The sequence below is a fragment of the Netta rufina genome, assembly GCF_964035555.1.
Source record: "Netta rufina genome assembly, chromosome: 13".
Lineage (NCBI taxonomy): Eukaryota > Metazoa > Chordata > Aves > Anseriformes > Anatidae > Netta > Netta rufina.
In genome coordinates this window covers 14,546,233-14,565,393 of record NC_140136.1, presented here as the reverse complement: position 1 = coordinate 14,565,393, position 19,161 = coordinate 14,546,233, and the positions used below count along the sequence as shown (strand labels likewise).

The following is a 19,161-nucleotide window of genomic DNA, read 5'->3' as shown; positions in this document are numbered from 1 at the left end:
CACTCCCTGCCAAGTATAGGGGTAGAGCCATATGGCTCCATTTCACTGACAGATGTAATACTGGGACACACGTCTAGCGACTGTTAACGTGTTTTTTTAATTCCCTGCTCAACACACAAATCCAGAAAAGACCAAACTTTTAATTTATTATTTACAATGATTCCTATGTAAAATCCTTTTGCAGATCAATTTGAAAACAGTGAACCACTTAACAGGGACTGGAACTGCATTTCACTGATAGGATGTAAGGATCTGCAGCACACGCTGTAAAAATTATATATAGGAAGTAATAAACATAGAATAAGAAAAAAATGCAAAGCCAAAAAAAAAAACAAAAAAAAAAACAAACAAACAAAAAACAAACAAACAAAAAAAAAACACAAAGAAAAAGCATGATAGATTACCTATGCAGAGATGTCCTTGAAAACACATTTAGGGACAATATAACATATATATTTATGTCTTTGTCTAGCGTATTTAGGAGGCTGCCTTTCTAAGTGGACTGGTGAAGTCCACTTCAGAAGACTTATCAGATACTTTTTTTCTACTTCTGTTGTTTAGATTAGAATGAATGAGAATGAATGATTTAAAACATCTAAATAACCACTGAAGTTTTATTCCTAATTGTTGATAGAACACAAGTCTGCCATGCTTATTTCCAATTTTTTACAGCAAGAAATCCTAGACATATGGTCACCTTTATTTATTTTCACTACAGCACTATAACACCATCATCTGCTTTTACTAAACTTGTGCCTGTTTTATGTTGTAACCTATCTGCTCTCTAACTTTGATCTCATTTTGTCATACATTTCTGTGTTTTATTTTTATCCTTAGGATACTGTGACCTGGACATGGCAAGGCTATTCACTGTAAGTTTCTTAATCCTACTAAAAATTACACACATTTTTTTCCCCATTCCTAAACAGTCTGCCAGACAGATTGGGCAAAGTTAAGACTCATGATCCTCTACGTGGCTTTTTTTATGAGGGGGAAGTTCTTGGAGATAATGCTGTCATGCAGTAGATTTCATATCTGAACGGGTAGAGGAGGAGTTTCCAAACAGGAAAACATTATTTCCATCTCTGCCACTGCTTTGTTTAATTTTCTCCTATGTTTTGCATATTACATTAGACCAAGGGAAAACTGGAAATTCTTTTTCTTTTGGGAACAATCAGTGGCCATCAAAGACCATTGATATTAACAGTTTCCTACATGGTATAGAAACAAGAGAAAATAAATGTTATTTTATCCCCTCCATCTATTTTTTCCACACCTTCCTTGAAGAATAACATGACAATAGGTGAAGAAGACAGGCAAAACAATTATGTTTCCCTGTCTTTCTATTCTGACATGTAGGATTATTTTTGCTTTTACCTGACTCGACAAAAGCAATTGCTTGAGATGCCAGTGATGAGGCTAAATATAGTTTCTGACAATTAAACAATGAAAAATGTTTTAACAGACCATTTTGGCTATGGGTCTTGTTTTTTTGTTGCTTTTTTTTTTGTTGTTGTTGTTTTGTTTTGTGGTTTTTGTTTTTTTTTTTTTTGGCAGTACAGGTGGTCTTCTGATATGATAAAATATTTTATTAAAAAACTTCCATAAACTGTACTGAAAATACCAAAACTACTGTCTGGGAAGCACTTTTCAGCTCATAAACACTCACTAGAACATTATGTGGATTTGCAGAATTCATAGACCATACTTTCATGTGGAATATGTAATGCATCTAAGTGCAGCACTACTGATTTACGATGTGACTAAAATTTTCAGACAACTGATTTGAGACATATCTGAACTAGTGAAGTGGAGCATTTTAAATGCTCTACTTAAAAGTGTCTTTTAAGCTATCGTTAGTTAATCCTACCACTCACAAACTTATAGAATGGACATTTTGAAAGCTGACTTAGATGAAAATACCCATCTTCTTTAGTTTAGATTTTTCTTGTTATTGCTGTCAGTTATCAGCACGCTGATAGTAATATATAGTACAGATTCAGTAGCATACTATAGATTACTCCAACGAAGCATTTATACTCAAAGATTTAAAATAATTGTCTTTAGTTGTGAGGGAAAATGCAGAACTTGCAGTCTTCATAAAACATCTTGGGTATTGCAGCCAGAATGGACAGTACCAGTCTCCTTCTCAGAAACCTCCTGACCCAGTTTCTGCTTTCACTTGTTACTTTTCTATTTTTGTGTTTTACTGAGTGTCATGCCTAAAATTACATATTAGGAAATCAAGCATTAAGGGTGGATTCCTGCAGAGAGCAAAAAGGATCACTTAGTTCTGCATTTTTTCTCGTTTTTATTTTTTCAAATTCAGGAACAGAAGAAAGATTGCTTTAAAGTTTCCTACTCTAATTTACATGATTTAAAGTGGAGAGCAAATGTACATTTCTGCTTAAAAATCTCAGTGAACAAGTTATAAATAGAAGTGGATATGCTTATTCTTTTTCCCAGCTTCTTCCTCTCCCTACCTGTTAAAACTTGTCCATTTCTTAAAGCACTGAAGGTCCTGGACACACTAATTAACATATTTGTGTAAACATGACTATAATTTGCAAAGTGGGTAGCAAATAGTTACAGATCCTTGCTTCAGTTCTGCAGAAGGAAGTTACTGGCTGTTTTGCAGATAAGAGAATAAAAGATAGGGAAGTAAAGCTGCTTCTCAGAATCAAAGCTCTTAAAGCTTCAAAATCCGTTATGTGTTCACCTCTTTAAAGATAAAATAACACATACACATTTTGCTAGCCAAAGAATTGTATAGTATTGTTAATAAGTATGACAACTGATAACAGGTTGCCTGCCCAGTGAGCAGGCAGCCAGTGTATGCAGAATCCCTATAGAAAAACATCAAACAACATTTCAGGAAACTTTACTGCAAGGTACTTAAAAACCTCGCCCAATATTGGCTGTGTTTTCATCAATGCTTCAGAATGTTTCATCTGCAAATACTTTTTTTTAAAATAACTGTCTTTTTTTTTCTCTCTCTTCTCCACCTGCAGAAAAGAGCTATTTGTAATGACGATGTGTCAGCTCTTCACAAGAGTAGAGGTTGAGGTAAGAATTAAAAATAATCTTATACTAAGATTCAGTAACTCCTACTGAGTTCGTACGTCAGCATAAATTCACGTTCTTAGTCACTGCTAGTGATCTATAAACAAATGTCTCAGCAACAAGAACAGTACCACGGTGAAAATATATTCAGATCTGTTGTCCGCATCTCTGTATCACTTAACCTGATGCGTTCCTAAATGAAAGCTGGCAGAAAAGCCTTTATTTTTAAAGCACTGTGAAATCATTGCTAACTTGCTATGTCCATTTAACAATTATAATACATACTAGTAAAGGTAACTTGTCTTTTTTTTCCCACCTTCTCATTTCCCTGCTGCCTTGAAAACCTCTTTGTCTTCCTCACCACCTTCCCAGGCTGAACTCTAAAAGGCTTCTGCAACTAAGAGCTCAAGGACTCCGGTGTTTGTACTGTGGAGAAAGCTGAGCCTTGATCAGTAAAATCAGTAGCAGAGCACACAGACAGACGAATGACAACTGACATAAAGTACACACTTCATAACAGCAGCACACTTACTCTAACAGCTTGCTTCCTGTCAGAGTCAACGTTCAGAATGCAGTCGTGAGGAGCCAGATAACAGCTGTGATCACTTTAAGGGTTGTACTTCACATTCCATGACAGACCCCAAAGATTGTCAGTATCAAGCAATTTGGTTTAGGGACCTGAGTAATGGGAGAAATTCAGACAGCTTTTGCTGCTTATTTGAAAAATACAGAACTCACAAAGTTGTGCAGAGCTCTCTGAACACAAGCAGTGTTGCTGCTACTAAAATCTAGCAATACAGTCTTCGTTGTCAGTTAAATTCATTTTAAGGGAGCATCTTGTATACTATAATACATGCAGTAAACAGTTATATTTATGGAATGTGTACTAAAGATAGAATTCTCCCCATGATTTTGCACAGAAGGACATACCTGTGTAATTCATATACGTGGGAACAAGAAGTAATTAATGTAGCCCTTCCAGTAGGAGGTTTATTTCCTCCTACTTCAGAATGGAACTCAAACTTGCCTGTTAAAAAATAAATTCTGTTCCCAAAGGTGAAACGAAAACATGAAGAAATACACAGCTTTCACAGCAGCACGTGTCCCCAGGGTGAAAATAATTGCAAATCATTGATGCAAAAGTCCTACCAAAAGACCAAAGAGAAGGGGCAGATTGACCTGCAGAGGGAGGAAATCAGACTACTCCTTTTAGCAGTGGACTGCCACATGCTGTGAACAAGCAGCCTCTCCATTCCCATCCGTACTGCTCTGCCTCTTCCTACAGTGCATCAACCATGATGCAGAATTGCAGTCCGAGGAAGTATCTAGCCAAATTGTGTATATTGACAATTAAACAGTGAACGTGGCCGTGAGTTTTATGGCTGCAAAAATTGCAGCATTTGGAAAATTCTGAAAGAAGATAGACCAGGTCAAAAGCAAATCAGAGAAGAATTTTTGATACTGAAAGTGCTGTGAAGAATTTTTCTTATAGGATTGCAATTTGACAGCAAAGGTATACTTAGTAGTCATCACCCGATAAGCAGCTGGGTATGTGTGAGATCATGCATGCCTCCTTGAGAGGCCAAGAAACCAAATTCTTTACCTCCTGTTCTGGTTTCTGGCAAACTGGTTTTATGAATAATTAGTGGTAGGCAGGTTTTTTGAAAAAGAGGTGGTGTTTCACCTACCAAAAATCTAAATTGCTGCCTGAGCAAGACCTCAGCCTCAAATGATATAATGACCACCTACAAGACCATAAACCATGTTTACACAGATAAACTTCTCAGATTTGTTTTCTCATCTTACCCAGTGATAACACCGTTCTCCATGTGTGTACAAAGTATCTGTGTTTCCTCAACCTAAGGGTTACATGACTTCTGCAGGGGAGTTGTAATAAGCAGGGACATGTGTCAGCCTTGAACAGAGCTGGAAGCTCCTTGTAGAAGGAATGAAATCTCAAAACTTCGTGTGAACTGCTGGGCCCCTGCTGTCCTTCCGGGAGAGAAAACTCCTGGCTATAAACAGAGAATTGTTATGGCTATTTGACAGATAACTTGTTCCATGAACTTACTGGTTTTGGTCATAAAGAGGCAGCGTACTTTAAAATCAAAGACAAAAAGGCTGGTCAGGATGGACTGTATCTATAGTTACCAGTTGGATGTAGTTACCATTATGGTAGTGTATCACCAACAACTAGATAAAAAACTGAAGAAACATGTTGACAGATATTTAGCAACTGTGTCTGCTAATGAAGTGTGCAACATCTTACACTTCTAGCATTGCTGTAGTCTAGGATTGAAGGGCAGGACTGCGGGATGAGAGGCAGCGTGAGTGAGATAACTGATAATCACAAATGAGAATTGGTACAGGAATCTGAGCTGCAGCTGACCACTCTGTAGACTGAAGGAGGAAGAACAGAATACATATCAGCACACACACCTGCTGTAATAGACATCTGCTTAGATATCTGCTCTGTTTTCCGAGCTTGGGAAAAGAGTGGGTTGTTTTGTTGGGCTTTTTTATTCTCTGCTTGGGGTTGCACAATTTTATAGCATCAGTATCCATTTAGCGCTCTGTTGGTAATTCAGAGCTAAGATCCCATTTTTACCACAGAGGAGAAACTTACAGGAAACTTATCGATCACATCCTGACAGATACAATTAACAGGTACTGGGTGCTACTGTGGCATGTATGGAAAAAAAACTTACAAATCCTACACATACTTTTCCACTAATAACATCATTTATAAGGAATCTTTAAAAATGATTGTACAGGATTTCAGATGTGCATTCTTATAGACACAGCATTTAATTTTCTAACTACATATGTATTTAATTCTCTTCTTTGGAGTTTTAATTTTTCTTTTTTAAAACTGCTTCTACCAACCTTTAAGCAGTTTGGACTAATCTTGTTTGTGAGCCCGAGTTGTTTCTAAAGCAGTTGAGACCTCTAGTGTCCAGTTCTTTCATTGCATGGCTGACCTTTTCTCCTGTTTTTCCCCTATTCCAGACAATAATAAGAAACTGTCCGTGTTGTTAATAAAGTGGTGACTCTAAATTGATCAGATAACTCCTTTCTTTCAGTTTTTGCCTGTTCATGTGCCTACTGAGGAAGAAAAGAAAGATCCCATTCTTTTTGCCAACAGAGTCCGACAAACCATGGCAACGTATGTAACGTCATAAATAAAATCTTAGAGAACTTTTCTTTCATATCTATCCATATATCCTTTGATATATGCTCATACACATCCTAGCCACGTACTCCAGGTACACTGTCACACAGTTAAGTCCTATGTGCTATACATAGGTGTCAAATTCCTATACCAAAACACCCTTGGATTGCTTTTATGTAGAGCATAAAGCAGATTATGTTGGAACATAATATGTTCAGAACATGTAAAGCTGAAGTAAAATCCTGCCTTACTTGCTTGATAAGAATATGTAAATGGTTCTCTAAGGTTACTGGAATGCATTTACAAGACTGTAAATCTTAAACCATCATGACACTGCCATAACATTTCAAAGTATGGCTTCACAAAATGTATTGCTCTATCCTACCTTCAGCAAAGCAAGAATGAATTATCGTTTTGTGTTTTGTGTATTAGCAAAGCCAAGCTGAGGTGGTGGGAACAGGAACAGTCAACTCAAGGTCATTTTTATATAATAAGTTGATTTTCTTTTTCCTTAATTTTCTTAATTTGTTTTTCAGTGCTTTGAACGTGCCAGTCACTGATCATACTTTTGAAGATTGCAGACTGATGATTTCAGCAGGACAGCTAACTTTGCCCATGGAAGCAGGGCTGGTGGAGTTCACCAAAATTAGCAAGAAACTCAAGTAAGGGAAGTTAAGCTGTTGGTGATAATAATTACTTCCACGTTGCAGTTCATTTGTCATCTATAAAAAGAAAAGTGACCTGACAACTGACCTGGCATGGCTGTGGTCAAATATAAAGTCTGTGCACTGTGAATCTAGACTTGTTACATATGTGCCACACACTTATTTATACAACTCCGTCTGGAAAAATCTTCAGTAGTTACATGGCAATCGTAATTATTCTTACCAAAGTGCAGAGCTGTAATTTTATAGAGAGATCAGATGCTTCCCAGGCTGCAGCAATATTAGTGTTTGGGTAGAGAGTTAGCTAACAGAGTTGCGATATATACCCTTCTGTTAAAGAAATATTCACAGTAACACCTAACGTAGCAAAATAATGTTATACCTGAATTTATGGCAATGAAAACAAAACATCTCCACTGGACTAGCCTGTTGATAATAGGTTTGGGAAGGTAATCTAAGGAATTCTGAAATACCCAAGGATAGAACTGGCTGCTTTTAATACTAGTGGCCATGGGGGGGCAGTCCTTAATTGCTGATTTCATACAAAATATCAGCCTGGAAGTACAGCATTTCCAGTGCTGTACACTCACACTCTTGGCTATTTTTTGTCTTTGAACACTATAATAACTCCTACTGAAATTCCATCTGTTCAAGATCTGCTGTATAGAAAAACCTCCTCTCCCTCTTGTTTGCATAGCCTAAAATGGAATCACGTCAGAGAGCAGTTGGATACCTTTGCTGCTATTGCAAGTGCTTCCAAAGGGGGAAGAATTGGAATTGAGGAGTTTTCAGAGTACTTGAAGCTGCCTATTTCAGATGTCCTCAGAGAGCTGTTTCACCTCTTCGATAGGGTGAGTAGTCTGTTACCTGGCTGGAGATTTGTTGGCAATGTTTTGTTAAGAACTACATCCCAAAGGATATTTAATTCATTACATCCAGCTTAGTAAATGCTTCTTGGTTAGCAATTCCACAAGCTAGACGGGTGACTCATACAGTTACCATTTTTTGTTTTGATGGAAAGAAATTGGTCAGTTTGGAGTTGTGAGTTAACAGCCATGTCTTGGAACAAGTTGCTGCACCACCATCACCAGATGATAATCTCCACGCTGGTAGTGGCTGAATATTTGCTTTTGCCTACTGAGATTTTGCTCTCATTTACATTCTGACAGCTTAATTAAGTGCTGTAGTTATAAGTAGATAATTTAAGGCAGATTGAAGCTAACTAGAGTGTGTTCCTGCTGTGTTTGTGAAAGGTGCTATTAGACACTGTAAAAACTCCTTTTGCCTGTCTCCAACCATAAAGAAGGCATGTGCCAGTGCTAATCTGATCATCTAGGCTTTTCTTCAGATTTTATACTTGTCCCTGAAGATAGGGAAAATTGCTGTGTGGATGTGCCCCTCTGACTGCACCAGAAACCTAAGTAACTTGAGGACAGTGTAGAATTCATCTTACTGTATGTGTCCCATATGTGCTACACTGGAAGCAGCGTGTTTTCCTGGAAGTGCTTATGAACCAGTTTGTTTCTCATCTTGGGAGCTTTCCTAATGCAGCATCACTCTTCCTAGTCAAGTTAGATCTAGCAGTACACCTGTCCTTGGGAGGGCAAGTTGTGTTGATTTGAACTTCTAGGATTTTCCCAAATACAAAGGATTTACAGACTTTAAAATAGATATGTCAAATGTATTTCTGTAGTTGCTGAATGCACAGAAGCTCTAGCAGATAAAGCACTCATCCTTTTTCCATTCCTGCCTCCTCGCCTTGGACTGTTGGCTCCTATGAGCACATAGCTGAGTTCTGAAGCACAGCACAAATGTAAGAGAAGTACAGTGTGGCAACCAAAATAATTAAAGGCAATCAAGACTCTTTTCACCTCCCCTTTCTGGCACAACTGCTTCAGTGACTGGAATTTGCAACATAATGCACAATTCACCAAAAAGTTGAAGGCATAAAATATTGCAAGAACAGTTGAGACTCTAGTAAGCTTTCCCTGTATTCATCTTTAGGAGAGAAGCTTTACAGAGAAATGGTCACACTAAGGTGGAGGGCTCTTTTCAAACTGCTTCAGTTATGAGCATATGTTTCTTGAGACTTGTCCTTTCTGGCTTTCAGTCTCTTCAGGTTTTTTGCTAAAAAGATTTATCAAATCTCATAAAGCTAAATATGCAGACAAGAAGAAAGAAGCAGAGGCATATCAACGACTGGCAGAAACTGCTGAGATCTGCGATAACTCTGGCAGCTGAAGACATGCACAGACATGGTAAAGTCTAAGCACGCAGATAAGCTGTGTTCTGCCCACACCCAGCTCAGACACAATACGGCTTCGGAGAGTTACAGAAGCACTGGATCTCTGAGTAACTCCCTTCAGAAAATCTTCGCAATGTTCCTGGCTAAAGCTTTGCTGAGTGGAGGAAGCAGTAGTGGCCGTGGAGGAAGCCTTGCACGTGGCCTTGGAGGTCTCCTCACAGGAGGCGGACATGGAGGGAATCTTGGAGGACTTGTTGGAGGTCTTGTCAATCTCATAAGTGAAGCAGCAGCTCAGTATAATCCAGAGCCACCTCCACCTCCTTACAACCATTTTACGAATGTTGAAGCTCATGAGAGCGAGGAGATTAGACGGTTCCGTCGCCTTTTTGTCCAGCTGGCTGGAGATGATATGGAAGTATCTGCTACCGAGCTAAGGGACATCCTGAACAAAGTGCTTTCCAGACATCAAGACCTGAAGACAGATGGCTTCAGCTTAGACACATGCCGTAGCATGGTAGCAGTCATGGACAACGATACAAATGGCAAACTGGGCTTTGAAGAGTTCAAATATCTGTGGAACAACATCAAGAAATGGCAGTGCGTATACAAGCAGTATGATACCAACCAGTCAGGCACTGTTGGGAGAGCTCAGCTGCCGGAGGCCTTGCGGGCTGCTGGGTTCCACCTGAACGAAGAGCTCTGCCAGGTAATCGTGCGCAGATATGCCAGCGAGGACGGTAGCATGGATTTTAACAACTTCATTAGCTGCTTGGTGCGCCTGGACAGCATGTTCCGGACCTTCAAGTCCCTGGACCAAAATGGAAGTGGGCAGATCAAAGTAACCATTGACGACTGGCTGCAGCTGACCATGTATTCGTGAAAGCATAGCAAAGAAGAATAAGCTTTGTCTGAAAGATCCACATGGAAGACTGCAATCCTGTATTATCAAGCTGTAGTCTTTTCCTTATTCTAGGGTAGATGTAGGTAGAGGTACTTAGCTTAGATTGAAGTGCTGTGATTCCTCTTGTGCATGTGTTAGTCTGCTATTCTGGAGGGTTTGTGCAAGGTTTTCCCCTCGCTACAAGAAGGACATCGAGGTGCTTGAGCGGGTGCAGAGAAGGGCGACGAAGCTGGTGAGGGGCCTGGAGAACAAGTCCTACGAGGAGCGGCTGAGGGAGCTGGGCTTGTTCAGCCTGGAGAAGAGGAGGCTCAGGGGTGACCTTATCGCTCTTTTTAGGTACCTCAAGGGAGGCTGTAGCGAGGTGGGGGTTGGCCTGTTCTCCCATGTGCCTGGTGACAGGACGAGGGGGAATGGGCTTAAGTTGAGCCAGGGGAGTTTTAGGTTAGATGTTAGGAAGAACTTCTTCACTGAAAGGGTTGTGAGGCACTGGAACAGGCTGCCCAGGGAAGTGGTGGAGTCACCATCCCTAGAAGTCTTCAAAAGACGTTTAGATGTAGAGCTTAGGGATATGGTTTAGTGGAGGGCTGTTAGCGTTAGGTTGGAGGTTGGACTCGATGACCTTGAGGTCTCTTCCAACCTAGAAATTCTGTGATTCTGTGATTCTGTGAAGTTATCAGTTGTGCAGATGCATAAGTCTGTCTCAGAAAACTATGTCTAGACTCTGAAATGAGGGAATATGTTGAAGGATCAAAGCTTAGTTATTTCCTCACATAAAGCAGGCTTGCATAGGAATATAACCATTATTTAAAAAGCTCTAAGTTTGGTGGGGTTTTGTGATGTTACTGTTCCAATTTGTCAGCATTCAGTAAGCTGAAATAAAGCTCTGCTTGCCTGAAGGCAGTCACCAGCAGAGTTGAATGAATTCATAAGTTGTGCAGTTATTTCTAACAAGGGAATAAACATTAAAGTTTCAATGACTATAATGATCAATGAATTTACATAATCATATTTTGCTTCCTTCGTATTTCTGCTTTTTCATGCTTGTCTGCTAAACAAAACCTGAGTAGAAGCGCCACTTCTACCTGCTAGCCAGGGCAAAATTGAAGGCATATAAGGCTACTTTTACAACCTTTTTCTCCTTCCTACAACTCTATTACCATATCTTTTCTCTCTCTCCTTGAAACCTTATTATAGTTATAATGAAAACAACTTAAAATATTACATTTATATTTAGAGAAGCTTGCCGTAGTAATGCAGTCACACAGCAGCCAGCCAGCCAAAATCAACCTCTGGCTATCAGACATAACTTTGCATCGGGGTGCAGCATCCCACTCAGGCTAATGGCAGAGTTTCAAGATGTTGATTTTTGAGTAATACAACAAGAAATAACACCAACTGCTAAAGGTGTATTTTTCTGAATTAAGGAATACATAGCTGAGGATAAACAGTTCTTGTTCTGCGAACTAACGAGGAAGATTTCTCAGCAGGGTTGCTTTAAAAGCAAGTTGGCTAGGGTGTGTGCTGCCCGATGGGAATGTGACACCAGGAGTGGAGCAGGCAGCAGCTGCACACAGCCTCCATGTGTAGGAGTCCAATGCCCCTGCTCCTCGCAATGTCTCCATCGGTGACTAACAGAAATACCACACAATACCTGCAAGGCAACTGGATGCTAATGCAGTACTGAGGTTTGGTTTGGTTTCTACATTCCCATAGTTTTGATTTTTAAATCTTAGAGTTGCACTCGGCCAAGTATTTTCCAAACTGATGAAATCTCCTCCCTGGTATGCTTGCAACAGCTTTTTACTTGCAACTTAGGAAGAAACTTACAACTTTTGCTCTTTTTTTTTTTTTTTCTTTTTCCTCCTGCACTGTGTTTAATACCAAGCCAGGTAACACAAAGAGTAAAAATACTTGTGTTGGCTCAAACTGTGATGAAAGAAGTCAGTCCCTTTCAAATGACATTCACCCTCACCCCAGGTATTCAATGGAAAAGTGCAGTTATCCACAGGGGCATTTGGGCTCTCTGAGTAACAGAAAAGTGGGTGTTGAGAGAAAACGTGATGCCTCCAGGGGAGCACCACCCTACCAGGTTTGCTTCAGAATTCCCTTTCTGACAAGATACAACTTGCATGTAGCAACAGGCAGTTGAAATTTTTGACTGAGAGCAAAAGCCTCTTATATAATGAGCCTGGGTGTGAACACGAGCCATGCAAGTGCAGTTCCTCTCCAGGTGGTCCAGTTGTGGCTTCTCTCTGGTAGCCCTGTAGCGAGCTCGAGGTTTACTTAGCTAATCAGAACAGGAATGACCACTGCACATGTGCACTTCATTTTTCCTGTCGCCTTTGTACAATACGAGTTTCAGGGCAGTAGTATTTTGAATTTTACTGACTGCATCTGTCTTGCAGAGAGCTTTGCCAGCTGCCTAAAGCTAACTGGTTATCTAGCTTTGATCTCCTTGTGCAGCCATAAATGGAGACTGTTTATGGCAGTGGAAACTTCCTTCTCCAAAGAGTAAGGTTCATTATATTATATAAAAACTACATCAAAACCCTAGTTACCCCACATGCTGTAGCACAGATAGTAGCAGAAAACTTGTTTGCTTTAAGAAAACCAGGGCTGTTGAGGCTACACTCTTTTGGTTATTTTAATAATATAATTAAAAACACATAAACATGTTCTACTTTGATATTTAGAGAATTGGAGCTTAGCTCACGATTCCTTAAAATATGCTTGGGTGTATCGGCTGCAAACACAGCTAGGTATGTGTACAACAACTGTTGTAGTTGCTCTTTTGTGCTGGTGCTACAGAAACATGGAAGGTTTTCCAGTGTTTTCAGTTTTACTTCCATCTCTCTTCCCAGGCAACAAACCCTATCATTTCTCCTTAACCAAAATGCCAGAGCATATGGAAGTTAGCCAGCATCCTAGGGCTTAGTAAACCTAGTCACAACATGATCTTACAAGTATAGTAATTTCATTTCATACTCAAGCTGCTGGCGTTCTCTGTATCAGATTGCTCTCAGTTTTGATTATTGGGTTTTAACACTTTGAGTAACGTGAGCCTTGTTAGCTCTTGTCATTTTTCCATGTGCAGCCAAAGCTGTGTTTACCAATTTCAAAAGTTGTTTTTGAATTAATTTTAAGTTTACTGTCCAATTCTTTTTCTGTGATAAATATTCTTAACTTTATGTATGTTTATATATTCTAATGCCATCAAACAATCCTTTGCTAAGAATGAAATCTATAAAACTGTCCAAAAATAATATTCCAAAGCCCTTTGGACAATTATTATCTACATTGTTGCTTCAGTTGTCTTAAGAGTTTAAGTTTATAATGTTACATTTCAAAGCTAGGGCTTTTATAATTAGGAGAACTGCGACACGGCCAAAATACTTAAAGTGAACCTCTGCTGCACAGTGACACAACTGATTATTAAATAAAACAGCATTTAGGAGAGAATACTGCCCTTTTCCAACGATTAAAAGCTGACAAAAGTTGTATCCCTTGACACGCACCAGACTTAGAACTATTAATATTTTTGCTAAACAACTATCTTAAGATCTAATCCCACTAACAGAAATCCCTGTTTTCTAGAGCCCAAGACTTCCAAAGCACTCTACAGAGCAGCCTTAGCATTTCTCCACTGGGGAGCTCCATATTCCACTAGTCAGCAGGAGAAAACCAGGAACAGAAAGGTTAAGCGTGGTATGCTGAAGTGGGCATTGGAAGCTGGTGGGAGAGCCAGGAATAGAAGCGAGTTCTGGCTGTTCACTACAGATTTACCCAGGAGACCACCCCTCTTTCACTTGGCTGAAATGTTTTGTGCTGTTCGTTCTCAGACTTAGGGAGTCCACTTAAGAAAAAAAAAAAAGTCTTGAAATGTACAGCACATTATCCATGAAAGGAACTCTGCTTTACATTTTTGTTTGCTTTTTAAATGTTTTTGACGAATGTCCTTAACTGTGAATGTTCCAAACTATGAGCTGCGAGTCATCACAGCTATGCTTTCATTAGCTGCTCTGGGTCTCATCACCAACGCTAACATATGGCTGCTTCCCTAGGCTGGATGTTTCCCAAAACCATCAAGAAAACTTTCAGTGTGGTCACAGGAACATTACTGACTTAAACATGTATTCCAGTGGGCGTCTACTGTTTTCCCTGTCTGGAAATACAATGCAGCTTACATGGAATTAATCACAAATCCCATCAACGAAAGCTCCAATTGAAAGAGCTGTGTAGTTACCGTGTGGAAATGTTCATCCAGGTCAAAACTGCAATTATCAAACAGGCTGCTACAATTAACTCATTGCATTTCTAGCTTACAATGTATTTACTTCAAAACAGCATGTAGGGCAATGCATTTGCTTCAAAGAAAAGCTTAAGATAGACCATGTTGATTTACTGCGTCGTCAGGCTGTACTTTTGCTGGCGTATATTTTATTGCTGAAGGTTCTTAGGAAGAATTAACTCAAGGCAACAGCCTCACTGCTGCCCTTTTTATTCTAGGATGTTGCATTAGTCTGAGATAGTGCTACATGAACGGTTCCATTTCCCTTAAGCACCTGTATTCCAGTTCTTGTTAGGGGTTTCTTGGAGGCCATACGCAAAAGAAAATCTCCTTGTTTTAAGTTGTTTTAAATCTTTTCACTTGTGTGTTTATAAGATAGAAATTGAGACCTATTGATGCCCCAAATTGGGGATCAATTTCTGTTTTGCTACTTCATCCCTATTATTACACAAAGTTTGAAAGCTGTTAGTATTTTATCCAGGAAGAAAAAAGGCCCTTAATGTTGTAGCTGTCTTAGTGCATGTTGCATAGTTGATTAGTACAACAGCTTTTAAAGTGATTTGCACTATTAGCCATAACTCCTGCCATATATATTTTGGTTTCAGAATGGAGATGGCACCATCGACTTCAGAGAGTATGTAATTGGTTTGTCTATTCTTTGTAACCCAGCCAACACAGAAGAGACTATTCAGATGGCATTTAAGGTAAGTTCAATTTAGTGTAAATCTACAAACCTGACAAATCAAGACTGACTGTGAATCTGTTAGTTTTCAAATCATAAGTTTATAGCTTCAATCTGTTATGCAAATGTGAGTAATTCTCTTAAACCAATTGACATTTAGAGTGTGAAGGGGAGGGCGAGATTTGCAGGCATCAACTTCATAGAAAAGGGTTTCAAAAGCCATGTGAAGGCACTAATGAATATGTAACTTGGCAGGCTAACTCCAAAAATGATTCAGCAGCACTTGCAGTTTTTTCCCCTGAGGTTTTTTTCTGCTGTGATTCTTCAGTGTCGCAAGTAGACAATAGTTGGAACACTATTGTAACAATATCCTCTTGAGTCAAGCACTCAGTAGAGTCCCTCTTGTTAACAGCCTAGGAGGTTGGGGTGAGAGGAATCAAGAAGGGCTATTCAGGACTGGCACATCCAAGATTGGGCTGCATCAGAGATCATATATTTGCTTGTCCTATGGTTTCCTGGTAGTTTGGGCAGTTGAGGAGTGGTAGCACCTTTCACATCCCAAGTACAAGCATGCAGCATGGCACCAGAGATGCCCATTTTTGAATCTTTGAACACAAAAATGCCTAAGTGCCTTTTTTTTAAAGTAGATATTTGACACAGATTCAGGTATTTTACCCACCACTGTCCTCTTATGAACAGCATTGAACATTGTATTAAGATATTGATCATATTCATCTTAAACTGTATACATTTTAATATTGATTCTTATTCAGGAAGTGCCCATATTTTTATGGCAATCCATTATTATGGTTGTTTTGCAGATAAGTGCCACAGCTGTTCAAAGTTGTTGATGCTTCTGGAGGATGGTTTATTACTATAGATTCCTCAGAAGAAGCAAGCCTTTGGTGCTTTATTCTTTTGTTTTCTAGACTACACTCTTCAGTACTGTAACAGTTGCATTGATTATAAAAATTGTAATTCGTTGTCATTCCCAATTTTAGTGTGAAATGACTGGTTCAGCTGGTAAAAAGTCCATTTTGTCCTGAAATGGCACTATGGGTTTTCTTTTGCTACTTGTTTTCTTTGCCACTAAATGTACTGTCCTTCATAATGGGACTCTTTGCCTGTAGCAAATGCTTAAGAATTACAGCCATCCATCCCTTGTATTTCTCAAGGGGGTGATTCATAGCAGATGCATATTGTCGCTGTGCTGGGAAGGATGGTATGATCAGTGTACATGCACTGCCTGCATTCCAGTCCCCAAAATTCCTCTTAATTATAATAATTACTTAGTGGGTGACAGGTCAGATATACTAGAAGTTAGGTATTTTACATCAGAGCGTAAACTATGGCAGGTTTATCAGATGCCAGATGTGCCATAACTGGAAGACTAAATTGGAAGGCTAAAACCTAAGATATGCTAGTACAGAGTGGTTGAATCCAACAGACCCTCAGTATAGCTCACAGTGACAATTATCATAAACCTTTGTTTTAAAGTGTTGTATAAGTTCTCTTACAAAGCTAATGCTGTGAGATTTCTTTACTCTCACAGGTTTGCTGCATACTTTTCCTAGTACAGAATATTCTAATCCCAACTACAGCATGTACATTGCTCTTCTAAATTTCTGCTTAGTATTATTCCAGAGAAAATACATAAAAGCTCTTGTAAGAGAAGGTAGCTGAGGTGGAACCAGTCAGCTGGTCAACTTTTCAAATCCCAGGCATTGTTCACAAATCATCTCTCGAATACTTGAATACTTGGGTATGGGTGGCTGGTTTGTACGCAGAAGGTTCACAGGCATACGAATGCTAAAGCATTTCTACACCTACATCTTTTCCAGCTCTTTGACTTGGATGAGGATGGCACTATAACGGAAAATGAGTTTGCTTGTATCATTCAGTCAGCTCTGGGGGTTCCTGAACTTGATGTTTCTAACCTCTTTAAAGAAATAGATGCAGATGAAACTGGGAAGCTGTCCTACGGTAAGTTACATCCTTTTATAATGAAGAGCACTCTGGTGGTCATACCAACAGTGACACCTCTTTTTCCCAAAAATATCTGCTGGTTTACATATAGTTTCTGGGGAAAACTGTTGCAGCACAGACCCAGATACTTTGCATATGTCTGAGATGCTTCAGAAAAACCTAACTGGAGATCACCTTCATTAAAAGGAGCAGGCTCTGAAATTTTCTTTGGTTCTGTTGCCACACTGTAGTATCTGTGTTTTTTGTATTTTTCAGATGAATTCAAAGACTTTGCACTCAAGCATCCAGAATATGCCAAGCTGTTTACTACATACTTAGACCTACAGAGATACCAGCTAGGTATGTTGGAGGAAGATGACATTCAGCCACCTGAAGCCAAATACACTCCAGTTGGAAATGCAGTCCCAGTCTCAGAAACAAGACCAGTGGCAAGAAATAAAGTCTGTCCTGCAGACAACGAAGAGGATAACTCAGGTACCTCAGACAAAAAGGATGACTGAGAACAGTTGAAGAATTCATCTCTTGAATTCTACAAGAATGTTTTCCCTACCTATTCATAAGCACAACTGAGAGAAAAAAGAGATGAAAGTTGCAATTCAAAAATATATATATATATAGTTTCATTATTATTTTTTTTTACTTTTCGTATCTCGAAGAGCTATTCCTGTTTGAGTGTAAGGGAAAAAACACTGTAATTATTTTGTCCTCTATGCCAGTATCACACCATTGGGAATGGTTGCTCACTGTCTTCCAAGTTCATGCTTCCACAAAAGCAACAGATGTACTAAGAGGGTTAAAAGGCTCCAGCACTGACAAGACCTTTCACAGTAGAGACTGAGGAGTCCCAATGTATAAAAACAGGTAGAATTTTTGGTGCTGCTCAATTCTTCTACATCTTTGACACGTCTTAAGGCAAAAAATAATTATACCAGAGTGTTTTAATTTGCAAATATCCCTTAGCCTTTCTTCAGAGAGACAGAAATTAGTTACAGGAAGCTGAGAGTTGAAGCTGGTGTTTTCTTTTAGTTGTCCTTAGATTTCCCTTAACTACTTGTGAACTGTAAAGCCTAACCTTCTGAACAGGACATGCTATTTCACTGAGATGTTAACAGTAACAGCTTTAGGCTTACAGGCTAGTTAGAGATGGAAGTGGCTGCATTTCTATACAACAGAAAACTAATCAGAATTCCAAGATAGCAGTTCACAGACCACAGGAAAATGTAGACAATAAGACCCAAGAATTAATGGACTATTTCAAAATAAATAGAATATTGCTTACAATAACAACTGTTCAGGACCACATTAGGAGGAACATTTCAAAACTCAGCATATTTTCATTCTAATAGTTATCAACAGAGGAATGTGACCTTGCTCTGCAAAACTTGAAAGGTAAATATGCTGTCAAACCATAGTTCCAGTAGTTTATACCTACTCTAAAATGGTCTCCTAGAAACCATATTTGCATTACTGTGCCATTACTCATTATGGTTGTAGGGTCTGATTCAAAACCAAGCTCTTTCTGGTCAATGATTTGAGTATGTTTTGCCTCAGTCCCGTCTAGTGCACTGGAAATGGAGCCTTTTCCTTTTTCTGTCCTTCACTTGAATGCACTTTATACAGCATTTTAAATATACAGGTATTTATGCAAATAGCTTCTAATAAAAAGTTGGAGTGGAATGACAGGATATTTTCAAACTAAAATTGAGGTGAGCGAAGTCTAGAATGTCTAGTACCAAAAAGAACCAATTTTCAGCTGGTTTTCATATTTGAAATGTCAAGCTTTGCCTCTAATTTATTGTTTGCATTTTCTGGCTCCAAGTGTATTGCCACATTTAATCTTTTCTGTATTTATAACTGTGCCTATCCTGATGTTTCACGTGCTTAAAATAAATCTATATTTTTACTTGAAGACTTTACTTGAACAATGCATGTCTTCTTAGTACAGTCGGAAGGGCACTCCATCGTGAGGTGCTGGGGGGATTTCCAGGAAATCATCCTTATGATGTCTTACTTTGCTAAGCACAATGCAATTCCAAGTGGGTATTTTCAGTTCGGAGTATGAAGGCACTTTTCCTTATGCTATGGCTAAAAACGTAGGACAAGACTGATGCTCTTCCAAAGAGTTACTTCTGCTGACTGCCTCAGCAAGAAGGGATATG

General features: G+C 39.1%; 2 protein-coding genes across 3 annotated transcripts in view; both read left to right on the top strand.

Annotated features, from left to right (window-relative positions):
- LPCAT2 (lysophosphatidylcholine acyltransferase 2) overlaps nucleotides 1-18,911 on the top strand; it is a 30,086-nt gene extending 11,175 nt beyond the window's left edge. For both annotated transcript variants that reach the window (XM_084294509.1, XM_084294510.1), the window contains 8 exons: nucleotides 838-872; nucleotides 3,012-3,066; nucleotides 6,147-6,229; nucleotides 6,772-6,897; nucleotides 7,598-7,751; nucleotides 14,940-15,038; nucleotides 16,858-16,999; nucleotides 17,258-18,911. In XM_084294509.1, the coding sequence (XP_084150635.1) occupies nucleotides 838-872; nucleotides 3,012-3,066; nucleotides 6,147-6,229; nucleotides 6,772-6,897; nucleotides 7,598-7,751; nucleotides 14,940-15,038; nucleotides 16,858-16,999; nucleotides 17,258-17,502 (939 nt within the window). In that variant the 3' untranslated portion in view covers nucleotides 17,503-18,911. The remainder of the gene's footprint in view (nucleotides 1-837; nucleotides 873-3,011; nucleotides 3,067-6,146; nucleotides 6,230-6,771; nucleotides 6,898-7,597; nucleotides 7,752-14,939; nucleotides 15,039-16,857; nucleotides 17,000-17,257) is intronic.
- CAPNS2 (calpain small subunit 2) lies at nucleotides 7,768-14,932 on the top strand. The gene is made up of 2 exons (XM_084294511.1): nucleotides 7,768-10,211; nucleotides 10,717-14,932. Exon 1 carries the CDS (start codon nucleotides 9,156-9,158, stop codon nucleotides 10,023-10,025), a length of 870 nt encoding a protein of 289 aa, XP_084150637.1. The 5' UTR covers nucleotides 7,768-9,155; the 3' UTR covers nucleotides 10,026-10,211; nucleotides 10,717-14,932.
- Nucleotides 18,912-19,161: the final 250 nt, after the last annotated feature.

What these genes read in the sequence shown, in the direction of transcription:
- CAPNS2 (XM_084294511.1), top strand. Translation starts at nt 9,156, where the DNA reads ATGGTAAAGTCTAAGCACGCAGATAAGCTGTGTTCTGCCCACACCCAG.